Raw genomic sequence first — 18,407 nt, 5'->3', positions numbered from 1 at the left:
GAAAGAAAAACAAGCCACACTCGTCGATTTAATTTCCACTTGCCAGCGTGACATATCTTTAATTATGGTCAATGTATAAGCCGTTGAATCCACAGACTACCATCTTTTTTTCCTGTCTGGCTTTTTATTTTAGGTCTTTTTTTTTCAAGTCAGTCAATCAATATATTGAAATTCCAGACGATAGTCAGTTTAGCATTAACTACCCCAACAATGACAAAAAATTATAGTTTAAACCCGAGTTCCAAAGTTTGAACTCATATGTTTTTGCTGCTTTAACTAAGTTAAAGCTACATTTACATATGTTTGAGATAATGCATTATTAGTATTTAAGTCAGAGTTGCATTTTGACACTACTAATAATGTTTGGTCCTTAAAGTCTTGTACACAAGTAGGGCTGGGCAAAGTATTAAGGTTAATTTGTTGCTTTAATACTCAAGTTCCCTCTAAGCTGCGCACGTGCGCAATTGCGCACTGCGCGCACATTCTCAGCGCACAAGAAAATCTAGCCAGCGCACAAAAATGAGGGCTCAAAATTACTAATTAAGAAGCGACTTAGGTCAAAGTTACAGTGCATGGAGGTAAAAATACACGGGTTCCCCTGACGTTGTGTCCTAAATGCGGTATTTTGAAGTCGAGTCGAAGTTGAGTAAAGTTAGTAGAGTTTGTCCAGAACCGGCTTCTTCAGCTCGGCTCACTAAAAGGTCCTAAACGGCTCTTCGGGTTGTTTGTGCTTCTTTAATCCCAACATGACCAAATATTATGTAAAATGATGCACAAAATGACTTAAAGGAAGGGGGGAATAGAGCAAAAAAGAAAAAAATACCAAAATGAAAAAGTAATTGAAAAGCTGAGAAAAAAAGAAACAAAAGGAAGAGAAAAAAAGAAGGAAAAATTTAGAATATAGCCAAAAAAAGAAAAGAAAAGAAAGAAATGTAGGAAAAAGTAAATAGAGAACAAAAATAAAAAAGTAACAGCTCGGAAAAAATAAACAATGAGATTTTTTTAAAGGAATTAAAAAAAAAGTAGAAAAAAAAAACGGAAAAAAGAAGAAAAAGTTTGTGTTGCATTCAAATAATTTCCAATTATGTCAAGTAAATCTTGTTGCCAACATTGTACTTCCACTAAAAAAATGTGATTAAGTACAGTTCTGTATCTTACAACCGACTCAATAAGCCCCCAAAAATGTTAATATTATACGACAAAATATGTTAGGAAATAAAAAGAAATGGATATCTTGTGAAAGAATTGTAAGAACAAACGACGTTTGTAGGCCGTACAACCTTTGAGTCAATTCATTCAAAAGAGAAAAATCATTTTGCATTGCCGGCAAAATGTAACTTGATGTCAAGTTTTGGACATGTTTGATAATTAATTATCTTGCCACACTTGGGATTATGGTTGCTCACCGTTGTTTCAAGCGTTGCTCACTGACTTTGTGTGAACGCTCAGACCCGTGGAAAATTAGAGGGAATATTGCTCAAGACTATTATTGTGCTTGATTGTGAAATCAATGTTATGAAATTTATGAGTTCATTTGGTATAATTCAAAACTGTTATTGATGATAAAAACCGTGTTAACTAATTGATTAACAAATAATCACAAGCTACGTGTGCCAATATTTTTGCATGAGCTATCAGCAATACATTTTCACTTGAACTGATTTACCAAAATTATTTTTACAAAATTTTGCACTGGTTGTGTTTATCATCCATCAAACTTTCTGCAAATAAGTGTTGAGTGGGGATTTTTGTTTAACATGGTTAGCTGCTAGTGATGCTCAACAGCGGCTCTGCTGATTGCACAAAAACGGCAGAAGAATGTTAAACAATTAAAAAGTCATTACAGTCCCTCCACATTCATCTGGGGTGCTTTTTTGACTCAATCAAAGAGATGGAAGGTGTAGAAATGCGCGATGGACCTTGCACAAAGACATAATTACCGTCTTTTCAAAAAAGCCTCATCATTAGCATCATTAGCATCGGCGCTCAACAATGACTGAAGCGATGGGCTTTTCCACTACAGTCCCTTTGATGAATGCTTTGGAGAGAGAAACTAATAAAGCTGCTGTCTGGAATCTACAATGCTGGATCAATGCCAATACAATTTTAATATGGAAAAAATGTAAACAGAAGGATGAAATAGCTTTCTTTTCTGGATGTCTTTTGTTGGTCTGGAGCAAGTAAGATGGTTTTGCGGCCATGATATAGTTCTGCACCAACTGAATGAATCTTGTGATACAAATAGCTAGTCGAATGTTGACTCGTTTTGGGGCATTCGGCGACAAGACATGTTTGATTTATGATTTATTTACAAATTGCAAGTTGCTAATTAACTATTTAGTTTTATTCAGGAAAAACATATTTGTGCAAAGGGTCTTGCTAATGCACCACGTGAGGAGTGATTGAGGGAGGTAGAGCGAAAGCTGCCAGTGAAATAACGTCATTGCTTTAGTTAAACGCCGCTGACTTAATTAAAAGGGCCTGCAGTCTCACTAAAACGCCCAAAATACAAATTAGGGAGTCGGATTTATGCATGGGAAAATATTTACCTGTCTGTCAACATGCAGATCTGGATATAATATGGTTAACGTGATGGTCAAATTACAGCACACAAGAGCCACATTTGATTTTGAAAACAGATAAACAGGTCAAGTCATTCGTACCTAGGGTTAAGGAAATATAACCTTTTTTCAATCCAATTTTTTCCACAAATCGAAAGTATTATTTGGTTCCCAATTGTATTCAGTTTTTACATATTTTATTGCTTTTTGAATTTATTTTTTTTAAATTAAATTTTAAGCCTAATTTAATTTTCGATTTTATTCTTAAAACTTTTATTTAGTTCTCTTTTAGTATATTTATTTATTCATTATTGAAAAATATTTAATATTCTTTTTAAAATTGTATTCTTTAATTAGATTTTATAAGTATTTTATTCATATTTTGAACTCTTTTACTGATTTGTATTCTTTATATATTCACACATTCATTCATTTATTTATGTCTATAACCTAGTGACCAAATTCCAATGTTCACAATAGCTTACTCATCAATTCCTGGCAGTTATTGACTTTAGAAAACAAAACATTTATTAACACGCCCTTTTAAAATCTGATGGGTTTTAGAAAAGCCAGGATTTTATGTAACTTCTATGGAGCATCATCTGAAATCGTCATTTTTATCATGAAATATTTGTGCAATGACACAATAAAGCTTTATTTATTTAGAATAAAAATTAAACAAGATAAATTAAGTATATCAATGATATTATGTCCTCATTGAGAAAGGTGGGTTTGCTTCTACTGTACCTATTACTGTTCTAAATTGTACAAACAATTCTATAAAAAACATCACTATGCGACAAATGTATTCAAATATTAGTATAGATAAATAGAGATAGATAAATAGAGATGGATAAATAGATAGATAGATAGATAGAGATAGATAGATACTTTATTCATCCCCGTAGGGAAATTCACACTTCCAGCAGTATCCTTATGTTGAAAAATAAATTAATAAAATAAAAGATATAGAATACAAAAATACCCAATATAACGTAATGATACAGATTATTTAAATAGTGCTATGGAAAATACACACTGTAATTAAACTCGGGTAATATGCAAACGTGGGGCTGGGGTTTAATGTGGCCTTTTACACCCCTGGGTGGAGTTAAAGAGCCTCATGGCATGAGGAAGAAATTATCTCCTCAGTCTGTCGCTGAAGCTGCTCTTCTGTTAGTGTAAGCATTATTTACTAATCTGGCAAGTGCTTTTACTTCTGTAATAATGTTTGACCAGTACACGGTTTGGAAGCCTTCCCAGCACACTCTGTTTGCGGGCCCGTCCAGCGAGCGGAAGGCTTCCCTCAGCTCCCGCGTTGCACTGTGCATAATTTTACAATTAGCAGCGAAGCTTTGAGCTTTTCCCAGAACAATTTTGAGGTTTCTTTGTTGACTAAAAGATGCAGCTGAACACGGTTCTTCGTTCTACAATGAAGCAAATCCTTGCTTAACTTGCGCTTCATGGCATCTATCCTCATAAAAAAGCCAAACAGCCTAGAAATATGAAAGAATAATCTCATATTCTGAAAGTAGTCAACTACATCGCGAAAAGATAACTGAACTTATCCTCACCTGCACTGTATAACTTTCAAGAAAACCAGTGTTTTAAACACAAAGGTTATATTTGGAACAGGAGAAAGTCAATGCCAGGACAGTAAATAGTTTTGGTCACAGTATAAAAACACCTTGTGCAAGCCTCAGTTAATGTTCTCATGTGTGGCAAAGAAAGGTAAAAACAAATAAAGCCAGAACATTTCTTACATGTCACGGATACGTTGGAGCGACTGTGGGTTCACGAAGGTCACCTCACAGGGTGATGAACACTCCTGATGGGACTATTTGCTCTTTTTGTTTCATTACAGGAAAATCTGGGACACCAAGGTTGCAGATCCTTCGACACGGTAAGTAATACTCTGGATTACTTTACAGGGAGCTTTACAGGGTGTAGGACGCATAACTGAAAAAAGTAGTTTGTTATTAGATAGCTATTTAAAAAGTAATTACACCCAGATTACTGATACATAGCGCATTTACTCCAAAGGTCTAAATATTTCAGAAATATAGTTACAAATGACCTTATATACTGTACTCTCATAGAAGCTGACACCCTATAACTGCTCTGAAATAACCACATAATACAAGAAAAAGAAGAAATGTACACCAAACTTTGGAAGCAGTGCACCCTAAAAATTTATTGGCAAGCTTCCACCCAGACACTTAGCCGAGACACTCCATATACATTTTCTGTCTGGGCATCAAACCACTTAAAGATCTCTTTTTCTATTTCTGGGTACTGTCCAAGACATGTTATGGAGAATATCTTATGAGGAGAAATGCATCTCCCTCTGTGCTTAAGATGGTGCTATCAGAACTTTTCAGTTGTATTTTGTAAGTGAATGATAACCTCCTTGTGTCTTGTGTCTCCCGTTTCGAGTGATGTGTAAATATCTAACATTCAAAGGACACTATCTAAGTAATGATATGCATGTTGAAGTAGTTGAGTAATGTAGTAATGCACGAAGTAGTTACGACACTAACACTTTACAATACTCGTTACTGAGAAAAGTAAGTGCGTTCTGGGAACTATGCAGCGTTAGTCCCAACGCTGCATAGAGCACACACTAAATATTTTTAAGAGTTGTGCATTCTCTGTCAAGGCAGATGATTCTCACCTTTAGCAGCTTAATATTGTCAATTCCGATTCTGCTATACCTCCACAGTGTTCATTTTACCTCTGAAAAGTGATAGGTCCCGGGGACTCGCATGCTCAAAAATCTATGGGTCCCAACAGAGATCTATGGGTCCCCAAAATGTAGTGTTATCGAGGTTGAAATTGTAAATCTGAGACAAATATATAATATAAATCTATGTATTCATTCAGTTTTAATCATCAAATTATTAATTCATTTTCTGCATCGAATTATTGTTGGTAATATACCGATTAAAGGGATAACCACAAACCTGTATATTTTTCTCCTTTTATAGTTATTCTTAACTTGTTTATACAATATAATTCTTAATATCAATCATCAAAGCAAGTGAGCCGTTTGAGAGCCGGCTGTTTTTAATGAGTTGAGCCAAAAAAGTCGATTCTCTAAAAAAAGACAGACTTCCTTTCACTACACAAGGAGATTTTGTTGGCTGAGATCGGCGTGCAGACGAAAACTCGAACCGCGAGACCAAAACAGCAATGGCGGATCTGCCTGAAGAAAGGTTTGGAATGCAGTAAATCTTTGTTAAAAAAAAGTAATCGGGTAATAATGACAATTTTGTGGCAAAAAGGTTGCGTTGATTTGAGACTATGCGTCCCCAGCAAAAATGATACGTCTCGGACGCGGGCAAACGAGAACACTGCCTCCAAAATTGGGAAACACAGAGGTCAATTTTGATCTCTTTTTCCATGCCTGTTGTTTTCAAAATGGGCTTATCATTTCAACACAGTTAACCTGGAGGAAATTCATGAAATTTTTTTACTTTTTGTTGACTTCAACAGGCTGTATGAAAGTGACTTTTGAAATCTGGCCTTATTCCTTTTAGACTAAGCCTGATGTCCAAGAAAAAGGGATTCTGGGTAGAGAAGGTCAACTGTCTGGGCAGTGAAAACACTTTGTCCGAATGTCAGGGACAGCTGTCAATCCCTCGAAATCCAACCCCCTGTTACAAAGGCCGGCACGCTGTGGTCAAATGTGTTCCGGGCCCTCAGTTTTCCAGGATTTCCTCTGGCAGACCTCAAGCCCCGTACCCAGTTGTGGTGAGACAGCACTATTAATGGGAAAAAAACCCAAAAGTGAATTCATCTAGTGTTGACTTGGAATCGCTTTACTGTTTTTCAATGCAGCCAGTGCGTCTGAAGGCCGGGCCCAGGCTGGGTGAAGGCCGTGTGGAGGTTCTTCGGGATGGAAAGTGGGGCACCATCGTGGACCATTTGTGGCAGCGGACGGCAGCCAGCGTGGTGTGCAGAGAGCTGGGTTTCGGGACCGCCAAGGACGCGCTTCAAGGCGCCTTCATGGGCCAAGGTGAGAAGGAACAATCAACTTGTTTTGACTTCGAGGTTATTAATTGTCTCAAAAGCGTGATGGAATTCAACAAGATACAGCAACCCTTGTAGAAAATGCCTTATCTCAAGTCAGCAGCAGTCTACCCTGACGGATTAGATGAGATCATGTCTGTGACACTTTGGAGTTGTGTTTTCACTGCTGGATCTCCTCCATCTTTGCGTCTTGATCTAGGACACACCTTTCACACGTATAATGTAAAACCGCAGGTCGTTTGTTTAAGATTAGAGGGCTCAAATGAAAAAAAGTCCCGTCATTTGGCCAATGAAAGCTTGGACTCAGAGTGGATGTGCTTGTTTGACCGAAGCCTGTGTTGGGTCCACGGGCCAACAGCGATTTTCTTGGAATACATTTTCCACAGAATTGTGATAAATCATCGTTTTAATAAGAAACAAATCCAATGTAGACTACTGGCTAGATCTGATGTGTCAGTAAGTAAAACTGTTACTGATGAAAAAACAAACAAAAACATAACTTTGATGGCAAAGTTGAAGGATAATTGTGAAGGTGATTCCTGATGCGAACCTGCTTTTTAATACTCAAGTACAGTAACACAAATAGTGTAAAGTTTAAATGACTGGCTTAAACTAAAAAAATGACAGGGTTAAAATATACGTTTTCTGTCCAAATATAGTTAAATAAAGTGCGGTTTTCTGTTGTTACTGTAGCTGTCACGATTGCCCATTGCCCTCACCTTGGGCCCGCTCGCTTGGCGTCAGCTGCTGCTTGTTGTCTGATTGGCTCCCTTCCTATTTAAACTCAGTGCTCCCATTCACTCCTTGTCAGTCCGTCAACGAACCTCTGCACTTGCAAGACTTGCATTTTGATTCTGTCCGGTATCCTGCTCGTGTATCCAGTATCGATTCCGTCTGTTCCGTCCTGTCCAGTATCGATCCCGTCTGTCCTGCCCGGTATCCTGCTTGTGTATCCAGTATCCGGTATCGATCCCGTCTGGCCCGTCCTGTCCGATATCCTGCTCGTTCATTCAGTATCTGGTATCGATCCCGTCTGTCCCGTCCTGTCCGATATCCTACTCGTTCATCCAGTATCTGGTATCAATTCTGTCTGTCCCGTTCTATCCGGTATCTTGCTCCAGTATCCAGTATTGATCCCGTCTGTCCTATCCGGTATCTTGCTCCAGTATCTATCCCATCTGTCCCGTCCTGTCCTGTATCTTGCTTGTGTATCCGGTACAAATTCCGTCCGTCCGGTATCCTGCTCGTGTAATCTGTACCCAGTATTGATTCAGTCTGTCCCGTATCTTGCTCGTGCATCCTGTATCAGGTATCGATCACGTCTGTCCCGTCCTGTCTGGTATCTGCTCGTGAATCCTGTATCTGGTATCGATCCCGTTTGTCCTGTCTGCTTTTGATCTCGTCTGCCTCTGTCTTCCCGTTTTCCCGCGCCTGTCTTCTCTGTCTCACTTCTACTGCCAAACGATCGACGAATCGCTGGCGATTGTGTTCCCGTGCATGACTGCCGTTTCCGTAAAATAAAGCTTCTGTGAAAACGTTACACGTCTGGGTCCACTGTCTGTCTGGGTTCTGACAGTAGCATGAAAATAGTGAATGTAAGAAAAGGACTGTTTCAAATACAAGTAAATGTGAAAAAAGAAGAGTTTATTTCAACGCGTCTAAGAAATCCAAGTACTTGCACACGCCTTACAAGCAGCTTTACATGGGCTGCAATGATGATATAAGCCAGAGGACAGCTTCAGCAAGTAGAACATGTTCAAATCCTGGACAGCACCTTTAAGAATGACTTTTCAGTTCCAAGCAAAATTTTCTGCCAATGGGATATATATTTTTTTAAACATTGTATTAAAGAAATACAATGGCACTGTATAATACATATAAAACAAATGTGTACAGTTGTAAATTGCACAAATTACCAATTATCAGTCAATTTTTTTATCCATTGGAACAATAGTCTTTCTTTTTTGACATTCATTAAAAATTGTCATAAAATTGGTATATTTTTCTGCTTACTTTAAACGTCCTGTTCTGAAAGACTTTGCCATGTTCGACTAACCCAGCTGAGATAGCTGGGCGTACCCGCCTTGAACAGACATGGCAACGGCCACCCAAAAGCCTCAAAGCCAGGGTGTGCACTCCCGTCATGCTGATCAAGGAAAAACGAGGCATGACCGTTTGCTTTTTGGCTTAACTTGAGTGAGTTGCTTAAATCAACTTTCGCCTTTTAAATCTCGGCTTTTGAGTATTTCATTTCGATGACTAGCTTTCAGTGTGCACGTTCATTCACAGAATCAGTGACTGATTCAACTGTTTAACTAAACCATACATTTTTAAGTGACGGCAATTGAAAGTGCACAGTTAAGCTCCCTCCTCTATACTGCTGGCTATATGACGTCTGGTTGCAAGCTGTAATTTTGCATGTGCCGTGAAGGCCACATAACCATAGGCCTTTACGTTGCTTAAACACACCTAAATTAGACTCTTTAGAGAGAACAAACTCCCACTATGCACAGAAAGAAGGATTTTCGGGTTAAGTTAAATAAAGATTTAATTAGTAGATGTTTAATTTCTGTGCGAAATAATACACAGTGGAAGCGCTGACGTCCGTGACACCGTACAATTCGGAACGTGACCAAAAATACATCGCCGACGTTGCACATGGTATTTGTGGTAAAAAGGAGACACAAGAGCAGAACTCTGAAACAGGATTTGTAATATCCACACGTTCGTCCTAAACACTCAGGGAGGAAAAAAGCATATTTTATCTATTCTTATAAGGTAACTCATCACAACCTTTCTTAAAAACAGGGACACTACCAATGTTCCCCATAAGCTGCGCGCGTGCGCAATCGCGCACTGCCTGCACATTCTCAGAGCACAAGAAAAGCACAAGAAAATCTAGCCAGCGCACAAAAATCAGGGCTCGAAATTGCTAATTAAGAAGTGAATTAAGTCAAAGTTACAGTGCATGAAGGTAAAAATACACGGGTTCCCCTGATGCTGTTTTCTAAATGCGGTATTTTGAAGTCAATGTCGAACAAAGTTGAAAGAGTAGAGTTTTTTGGGAACCGGCTTCTTCGGCTCGGCTCACTAAAAAGAACCGGCTCTTTCGGGTCCCAAACAGCTCTTCAGGTTGTTTTTGCTTCTTTAATCCGTACACGACCAAATATTATGTAAAATTGTGCACAAAATGACTTAAAGGAAGGGGGGATAGAACAAAAAAGAAAAAAATACCAAAATGAAAAAGTAGTGAAAAGCTGAGAAAAAAGAAACAAAAGGAAGAAAAAAAAGAAGGAAAAATTCCGAAAAAAGCCAGAAAAAGGAAAAGAAAGAAACAAAAGAAAAAAAGTAAATAGAGAACAAAAAAAAAAGGAACAGCTAGGAAAAACTAAACACAATGAGATTTTTTTAAAGGAATGGAAAGAAAATAGAAAAAAAAAAACAGGGAAAAAGAAGGAAAAAGTTTGTGTTGCATTCAAATAATTTCCAATTATACCAAGTCAATCTTGTTGCCAACATTGTACTTCCACTAAAAAAATGTGATTAAATACAGTTCTGTATTTTGCAACAGACGAAATAAGCCCCCAAAAATGTTAGTATTATGCGTCAAAAGATACCAGGAAAAAACAAAAGAAAATCTTGTGAAAGAACTGTTGTAAAAACAAATGATGTTTGTAGGCCGTAAAACCTTTGCAATAATACATGAGTCAATTCATTCAAAAGTGAAACATTTTTTTGCATTGCCGGAAACTCAGCAAAATGTAACTTGATGTCAAGTTTTGGACATGTTTGATAATGATTTAGTTGCCACACTTGGGATTGCCGTTGCTCACTGTTGTTTCAAGCGTTGCTCACCGACTTTGTGTGAACGCTCAGACCCGTGGAAAATTAGAGGGAACATTGGACACTACAAATATTTAAAAAGTAGTCTCTTAGTTTACCTAAAATCGTTGGTAACCTTTAAAAGGACACATATCCTGCGATCTCAAGCTCTTAGTGATGCCTTGTTCATAAAATAAGTTATTTTGGCAGCACGGCAGCGCAGTGGTTAGCGCATGTGCGGCACAGTTCATGTCATGGGAACCTCCTGCGTGGGTTCAAATCCAGCTCCAGACTTCCTGTGCGGAGTTTGTATGTTCTCCCCGTGTTTGCGTGGGTTTCCTCCGGGCACTCCGGTTTCCTCCCACATTCCAAAAACATGCATTTCAGGTGAATTGGCCGGTCCAAATTGTCCCTAGGTGTGAATGAGCGAGTGAGTTGTCTGTCCCTGTGTGCCCTGCGATTGGCTGGCAACCAGTTCAGGGTGTCCCCTGCCCACTGCCCGATGATTGCTGGGATGGGCTCCAGCACCCCCGCGACCCTACTGAGGATAAGCGGTGCAGCTGATGAGATGAGATAAAGTTATTTTGGTAGAAACATTTCTTGACCAGAAGTTAAACGCTTAGCTGATGAAAACCACACCTCTCCTAGGCAGAGCAACCAGTCATTTCTGTGTCTGGCCTTTTGGTGCATTCAATGTGCAGACACACTGTCAGGACTTTGAAATTTTCTGAGAAAAAGCTTTGGCATATCTGTGAATGAGAGAGGGCCATTGTGCTGTAATTTACCGGATGGGTGAACACATCAATTGGGTTTTTAGTGAACAATTGGTATTTTAAAATGGCATGAAGCTCCAATAAGTGGATTTTGCAGGATTTGTTTCCTTTCATTTTTGCCTTCCCTTTTTTTTCTTCCACTTTTTATTAATTTCCAAAATTAATAGATTGTCGTTCTAAAGTTTGGGGTCATCCGTCCAATTTTGTGTTTTCCATGAAAAAGTCACACTTTTTGTCACACGCCAGAAACGCAGACAGGACCCAATAGCGTTCCTTTTACTCTGTTTTATTGATAAAGAGAGAGCAGTGCTTGCTTCCACGATCCGATGATCGTCGGACACGGGTAGCTGATGGCAGGAACGTGGAAGTGGCACTTCGGTGTCGAGCGAGAATAGTCGTAGGCAGCGGGAAAACTGGTCGATAGCCGGGGGACGGGGGGAGCAAGGGCGGTAATGAGTCCAGAAAAGAGGTCGGCAACCGGTATCAGGCAGGAAACAGGGCAAAACATGTCGATGGCCGGGACGGAAGAGCAGGGCAGGAACTAGTCCAGAAACAGGTCGGCAACAGGTATCAGGCAGGAGAAAACAGGGCAGGAGAATGTCGGAAGGTAGCTGAAAGCATAGGTTCGCAGAACGGTCCGACGCTGGTAACAGGGACCCCAGGGTTTTAAAAAGTGGCAGGGAACCAATTAGCGACCAGGGCTGTTGGCGCCAACAGGGCAGCGCTAACTCTTGCTGTAATCATGATACTTTTATTTATCAAATGAGGTATCCAATATCTGTGTTCTTTTGCCTATATCGATCTCTTCCTTTTGTTGGACAGTCTCAGATATGGCTTTTTCATTGCCACTCTGCCCTGAAGGCCATGATCTCAGAGTTGCCTTTTCACTGTATATGTTGACATTGGTGTTTTGCAGGTACTATTTAACGTAGCTTCTAGTTGAGGATCTGTTAGGCGTGTGTTTCTCAAATGAAAGACTTTGATATTCTTTTCATCTTGCTACTTCTCTTTCTACTCTGCTTAGAGCCAGTTTGTAATGTTCTCTAAAGGGAATAGTACACACCGTTGTAAGAGATCTTCAGTTTCTTGGCAATTTCTCGCCTGCAATAGCCATCTATTCTTAGAACAGGAACAGACTGTCATGTTTCACATGAAAAGTTCTGTTTCATTCTAAAAGTTTACACATCTAATGGTCCAGTTAGTCAACTAGCTCAAAGGAAGGTCCGTTTTATAGCCTCTCTAACCAGCTCAATTATTCTCAGCTGTGCTAACATCATTGAACACGTTATTTTTTAATCATCCATTGCCTTCCAATCCAAATAGCAAGCACAATATACTATTAAAACACTAGAAAGCAGGGTACTGAAAACTGGCCTCTAAACCCTCAAGTAATTATGACGAAAATGCAGTATTTGTGTATTGATTTATCATGTTTCAGGGCGGCAGTAGCTCAGGAGGTAGAGCGCTCGTCTTGGGATCAAGGGATCTCAGTTCGAATCCCGGCTTGTCTGTGTTACATGTCGAAGTGTCCTTGGGTAAGACACTAAACCCCTAATACCCCCAATAAGCAGGTTAGCATCTTACATGGCTGCAATACAAGGCCACTGTTAGGAAATGTGGAGCACATTGTAAAGCGCTTTGGGAAGTCATTGACTTTAAAAGCGCTATATAAATGCAAATCATTTCACATTTCGAAACAGACATTTGCAGCGAAAAAGATAAAGACGTGAACAATGTATGGGGTGTATTTCTGATTAGTTTACTTATATCTTCATTGAAAAACCTACTTTCCCTTCAAAAATAAGGCCATTTTTGAGTGACGCCAACATTTTGAATGGTAGCGTACCTCTTGTGAAACGAGGACTGGAACCGATGAAGAAACATTGAGATGCATAGCAATACAAACGTTATCACATCAGATAACTTTGTTCTTTTTTTTTTTTTGGGTTCACTTTTTTTACCCGTTTGTTCGTTCAAGCGCTCATTTCCATCAGAGCTTTCAGTTTGCAGTCACGAGGATATAGGACCTCCCAGGCTGACTTATTTATGATGACCAAGTGTGATAAAAAAAAAAATGCACTCCCTCGATCAGCTCAAAAATATGAAGCGTGTCTCATTCAGACTCTGCCAGTGTGTGTGGTCAAGACACAGACAAATGCAGCCGTGCATAACCTTCTAAATCATGTTTGCAATCCAGCTGGTAGAGCAACATGATTCAGGCTTTGGAGGATCTAACCAGCCGCAGACGCTACAGATTAGTACCCAACTAACACAGTTTTGGCGAAGCACAACGGACTCAAGACATGTTTCATGGAAAAGGACAGACAGTACATTCATTTCACTGTCTGAAATGCAGTGTAATTTCAGCACGGGAAAAAAAATTCTTTCCTTGAAAGCACAACTGACTATTTGCACTTTCCCTTAAAAGAATGTTGCTAAAGTTGTCAAATTTTCAACCCTTAAATCCATCTTTCTGATAAAATGATTAGCATGTCTCATTGGCTTATGTCCACCCTGTGTTCAGTGTTTTTTTTTATGCATCGCGTGGGCTTTCTCCAACAATTTTGGCTTGCTCCCGTACCGCAAACAAGTACCGATGTTAGCTTCATGGAACACACAAAATTATTGTTTGTCTACATGTGCCCTGTCATTGAACAACATCCAGACGAGGATGCACTAGTCACGCGACCCACATGAGGAACATCTAAAATGTATGTTTGCCATATGTTCTTTTTTCCTCTTAAGGCCACTTAAATATCAAACTTTCACTTCTCTAATTTTTGCACTATAAGGCACGCAAAATTAGTAGGCACACCACTCAAAAATAGTCTTTTGTGATTTTTTTCCCCCCCATATATAACGTACACTGGACCAGTGATTTCCAACCACTGTGCCGAGCCACACTAGTGTGCCGTGAGAGATCGTCAGGTGTGCCGTGAGAAATTATCCAATGTCACTTTTTAAAATTTTGAATTTTATAAAACATTTATGAATCATTTTCTGCAAATATTATGTCATTGTCAAGTGTCTGTGCTGAAAAAACTGGGGGTATTATAAATTATATTGTAATTAAACATACTGTTCAGTGTCATTTTATAAAATTTTTGGTTAGTAGTGTGCCGCAAAATTTTTCCAATGTAAAAAACATGCCCTGGCTCAAAAAAGGTTGAAAAATACTGCACTGGACTATAAAGTGCATGTAAAATGCAGTATTTGTGTATTGATTTATCCCTGAAGTGCATGCAAATCACCTAACATTGGACAAAAAGGGTACATAGCCAAGATTGTGATCGGAGTGTGCCAGAGCCTATACACAAGACCAAAAGGTATTAGGTCTTATCTCATCATCTCACTATTTCTAGAGACTCTACCTAATTGTTGACGTTAATATTGGATTGGGCCGTGAAAATATAGTCAGACATCAAACTGGTTCGTTTTACGGCAAACTCAGTGATTATGAAGTGATAAAATGAAATGAAATGATCTGCGCTTTTCAGGTCAATGACTTCCCAAAGCGCTTTACAATGTGCTCCATTTCCCAATAGCGGCCTTGCAGCCATGTAAGGCGCTAACCTGCTTATTGGGGGTATTAGGGGTTCAGTGTCTTACCCAAGGACACTTCGACATGTAACACGGACGAGCCGGGATTCGAACTGGGATCCCTTGATCCCAAGACGAGCGCTCTACCTCCTGAGCTACTGCCGCCCCAAAGTGCACAGGAATCGGAAATGAATGACATTAAATGTATTGAGGGAAGTAATCGTACGTCTCACAGCAAGAGTTAGCGCAAATTGCAGCATAAACATATGTCATGGCTACAAAAGCATATGCCGCTGCTTATCTGGCACATGGGGGCGGTCGTTCTGGCATATGAGGGAGTGCTATATGTGCTAGCTCTCCTTTCTGAACTGAATGAAGGGAATAGCAATGTTGGAAATTTTTCGGTCGTCCTATTATATATATAAAGAAATGTTTTTTCACTTTCAATGCCGCGAAAAAAGTGAAACAACTTTTTCTCTACTCGAACATGCTGTGACTAAAAGAATGTTATGAAATAAAGCACTTTTATGTGATGTTTGTATCTTTAGTGGTATACTGCTTATAACTTCGTGCCTCCCCCGTCGCAAATCGTGTTTGATTCCCATTGCTTAGCGCAATTCTGAACAACCATACAAATCCCTAGTGGTCTGGTGGATAGTAATTTCTGCTCTTACCATTACCTTGTTCATGCACCGTTGCTACCATTAATATCCAATTGAGTCAGTGATAAAATTTATCGACTGATCATTGAGTACACAAATGCTATGCATTTCCAATTTGTCCGCATAAAAGGTGTACTGTATTATGAGGCGCATGTTTAAATTTCTGGCCAATTTTGGGTTTTTGGGTGCACGTTATAGTCCAGAATTATGGTAATTTCCTAGTGCTTGGACTCTTTAAGGTCATGGGTTACTTGCAAGGAGGCGGGAGATTGCATTAAGTCCAATAAATCAGGGCTCAGTCAAACACTAAGATGTGGAAATTTGTGTTTTGACCATTGACGGTAAATGTGTTCAAACCTTCCTCCGAATTATGAAACAAAATTATAGGGTATTTCTATTTCGCGAGCAACAATTTTATTTTATTGTGTTTGTTTAACAATTTCCCCCCGTCGTGTTTGCTTGTGTTGAGTTGACTCCGCACACACACAACAGGGAAAAACACTATAAAGAATTTATTTCAAGCAGTTCATAGACTTTCCAAAGGAATTTTTAAGTACAGAGCGTGACTGTTTTTCATTTTTTGCAGGGAGATTCCTTATATGTGTCTATACGCACCCTTGTTGCTATAAATCCAAGTTTATGGGAGTCAACATTGCGATAGCAGCGGAAATGGGCCCGATATGTGTTTTTCTGAAGTTTCTAGCCACACTTGTGACCAACGTAGATCCAGGCCTGCAATCTTACTGAGATGGAGCCAGGCGGCCCACATTCTCCCTCATCTTTGTCTCCGCCATTTTTCATTTCCTAACGTCTATCTGGCTGTTTTCCTTACTCTCCTCGGTTTTTGCGGATATGGTGGCGCTTGCTGAAATCCTCGTCTAGATTTACAATCTTTTTCTTGTCCAGGATAATAAAAATGGAGCCATAACTGGGCAAGCGGTTTCAAAAAATGCCAACATTATGAAACCAACTGTTTGGATTCGTAGAATGTTGTTTCCTGTCAATTTGTTTTGGTTTTCATCAAATAGCATGAGGAGAAAGTTCAAGTCTTGACATTTCTTTACACTTAGATAGAATTTGCATGGGATTTAGGATTTTTTTTTACTACAACAGGGGTCATAAACTGGTTCTTTGGTTGATTATATCTGGCCAGTTGGTAAAACGACATAACTCATTTATACTCACCAATGTGTGACATATACCTTCTAGCATTTCCTGGATATTGTTTTGAGCACTCAGTGACATAGAAGTTAAGGAAAATTTACAAATGTTCAACAAGATACTTGAGGACTTTTGAGACAAGTGTTTCCAGATCACAAAGATGTTGAATATTCACAACCATAAAACAGAATGAGGACAAAAAGACTTGATTCCCCAGGTTGGAACTGTAGCCACGTCCCAGAGAATTGGTAAATGCACAAGTTTTCAACAAAGGTGCAGTATTTAGTCACATTTTATAAGTAAATTAACCCACATCTTGTTTTGAAACCAGTATTCATTATAGTTGTGGCAGAATTCTTTCTTGAATTATTTGATATGGCTGTTGTTGGAAAAGAAAACATCCAAATATTCTGCTCTTAGGGTTCAAAACATAACCAACGCCTGCTCTAAAGCAACATAAGGTTGCATTGATGTGAGCCTGATTCCCAAAGCCGGTGCTTCAGCACTTTGTATTTAAAGTTTTCATTCTTACGTAAAAAGAAAAAGAAAAGAAAAAAAGATGCTAGCTGATAAGCTTATGCATGATTTCTGGGTGGTCTGGAAGTTTTATGTGTGAGATTCAGTAAAGGACGCTTCAACTGAAATATGCTCTGCTTCTTGATACCTTTCAATGGGCCTAGGCATTTGAGCTATAAACAAGTACCAGTATTCATACCTTTGTCTTCAATTAATGATGCCTAACAATACTATAAGCAATTCGCAATGCCACTTTAGTGCCATGCTGTTTGGTGAAGCCAAAGAAAATCTCTGACCTGTGCAGGTACTGGACCCATCCACATGAACAGCGTGCAGTGCACCGGGACCGAGCGCTCCATCCTTGAATGCTTCTTCCAGGAGGTTCAACCATGGACGTTCAAACACATCCAGGATGCATCAGTGCGTTGCAACGTCCCTAAAACCGGCACAGAGAACACGGTATGAGCTTTATACATTTTATTAGCATGCTTCACTGTTCAAACGTTTCAAATCCTTAATACATTTTCAGGTGCGTCTGGCCGGCGGCAGGGTTCATTCCGAGGGCAGGGTAGAGGTCCTGATGGAAGTGGGCGGCCGCAAGCGTTGGGGTTCGGTCTGCAGTGAAAACTGGGGTATCAATGAGGCCATGGTGGTGTGCAGACAACTCGGTTTGGGATTTGCTGCGAGTGCACATCAGGTAACTTCAAATTGACAACACATTAGTCTATCAGGGTGTTTAACCTCCCCCCTAAAAAAAAGCATGCCACCATTACTAAGAGCGCACAAGAGGCTCTGAATGAGCAGCTCCATCTGTTTGATGAACCGTAGACACTTGTTTAATCTGTCAGACCTGTAAATAAAACAAGGGATGAAGGTCAATGTATGGTCTTTAATTCACTCTCCATTGCTGCTAACAGGAGACCTGGTACTGGTCCAGCAACTCAAATGCATCCGAGCTGATCCTCAGCGGAACTCACTGTGTGGGCACAGAATTCTCAATTCAGCAATGTCGCCGCAACAACCACATGCACTGTCCTCGAGGCGGGGGAACAAAGGCAGCCGGGGTCACCTGCTCAGAGAGTAAGATTATGCTCATCAAATTTATGTGGTCATGTGTGTTGTTTTGAGGTTTCTCTTTTGTAACCACAAAAACTGTATTACATGTGTACAAGGCTTCTAAAGGTGGCTTTTTAGATCCTCAAACTTAGACCTTAAATCTCACAAAAGGTTTTAGGTTGGACTCAAAAATAACCAAATTTGGTGCAACTGTAGACCAATGCACTAAAAGTTCTTAAAATTGGGTTGTTTGTTTATTTAGAAACCCTAAAAGTTCACACGTG

General features: G+C 39.5%; 1 protein-coding gene across 1 annotated transcript in view; it reads left to right on the top strand.

Annotated features, from left to right (window-relative positions):
- loxl4 (lysyl oxidase-like 4) overlaps nucleotides 1–18,407 on the top strand; it is a 55,683-nt gene that overhangs the window by 23,245 nt on the left and 14,031 nt on the right. Inside the window, exons 5-10 of the mRNA XM_088350817.1 lie at nucleotides 4,426–4,464; nucleotides 6,101–6,314; nucleotides 6,402–6,579; nucleotides 17,372–17,526; nucleotides 17,597–17,764; nucleotides 17,985–18,147. Coding sequence (XP_088206943.1) covers nucleotides 4,426–4,464; nucleotides 6,101–6,314; nucleotides 6,402–6,579; nucleotides 17,372–17,526; nucleotides 17,597–17,764; nucleotides 17,985–18,147 — 917 coding nt within the window. The remainder of the gene's footprint in view (nucleotides 1–4,425; nucleotides 4,465–6,100; nucleotides 6,315–6,401; nucleotides 6,580–17,371; nucleotides 17,527–17,596; nucleotides 17,765–17,984; nucleotides 18,148–18,407) is intronic.

Source organism: Urocampus carinirostris, chromosome 13 (assembly GCF_059441175.1).
Source record: "Urocampus carinirostris isolate Australia breed hairy pipefish chromosome 13, RoL_Ucar_1.0, whole genome shotgun sequence".
Classification (NCBI taxonomy): Eukaryota; Metazoa; Chordata; class Actinopteri; order Syngnathiformes; family Syngnathidae; genus Urocampus; species Urocampus carinirostris.
The sequence above is the reverse complement of the archived record's forward strand: the minus strand, read 5'-3'. Positions and strand labels throughout refer to the sequence as shown.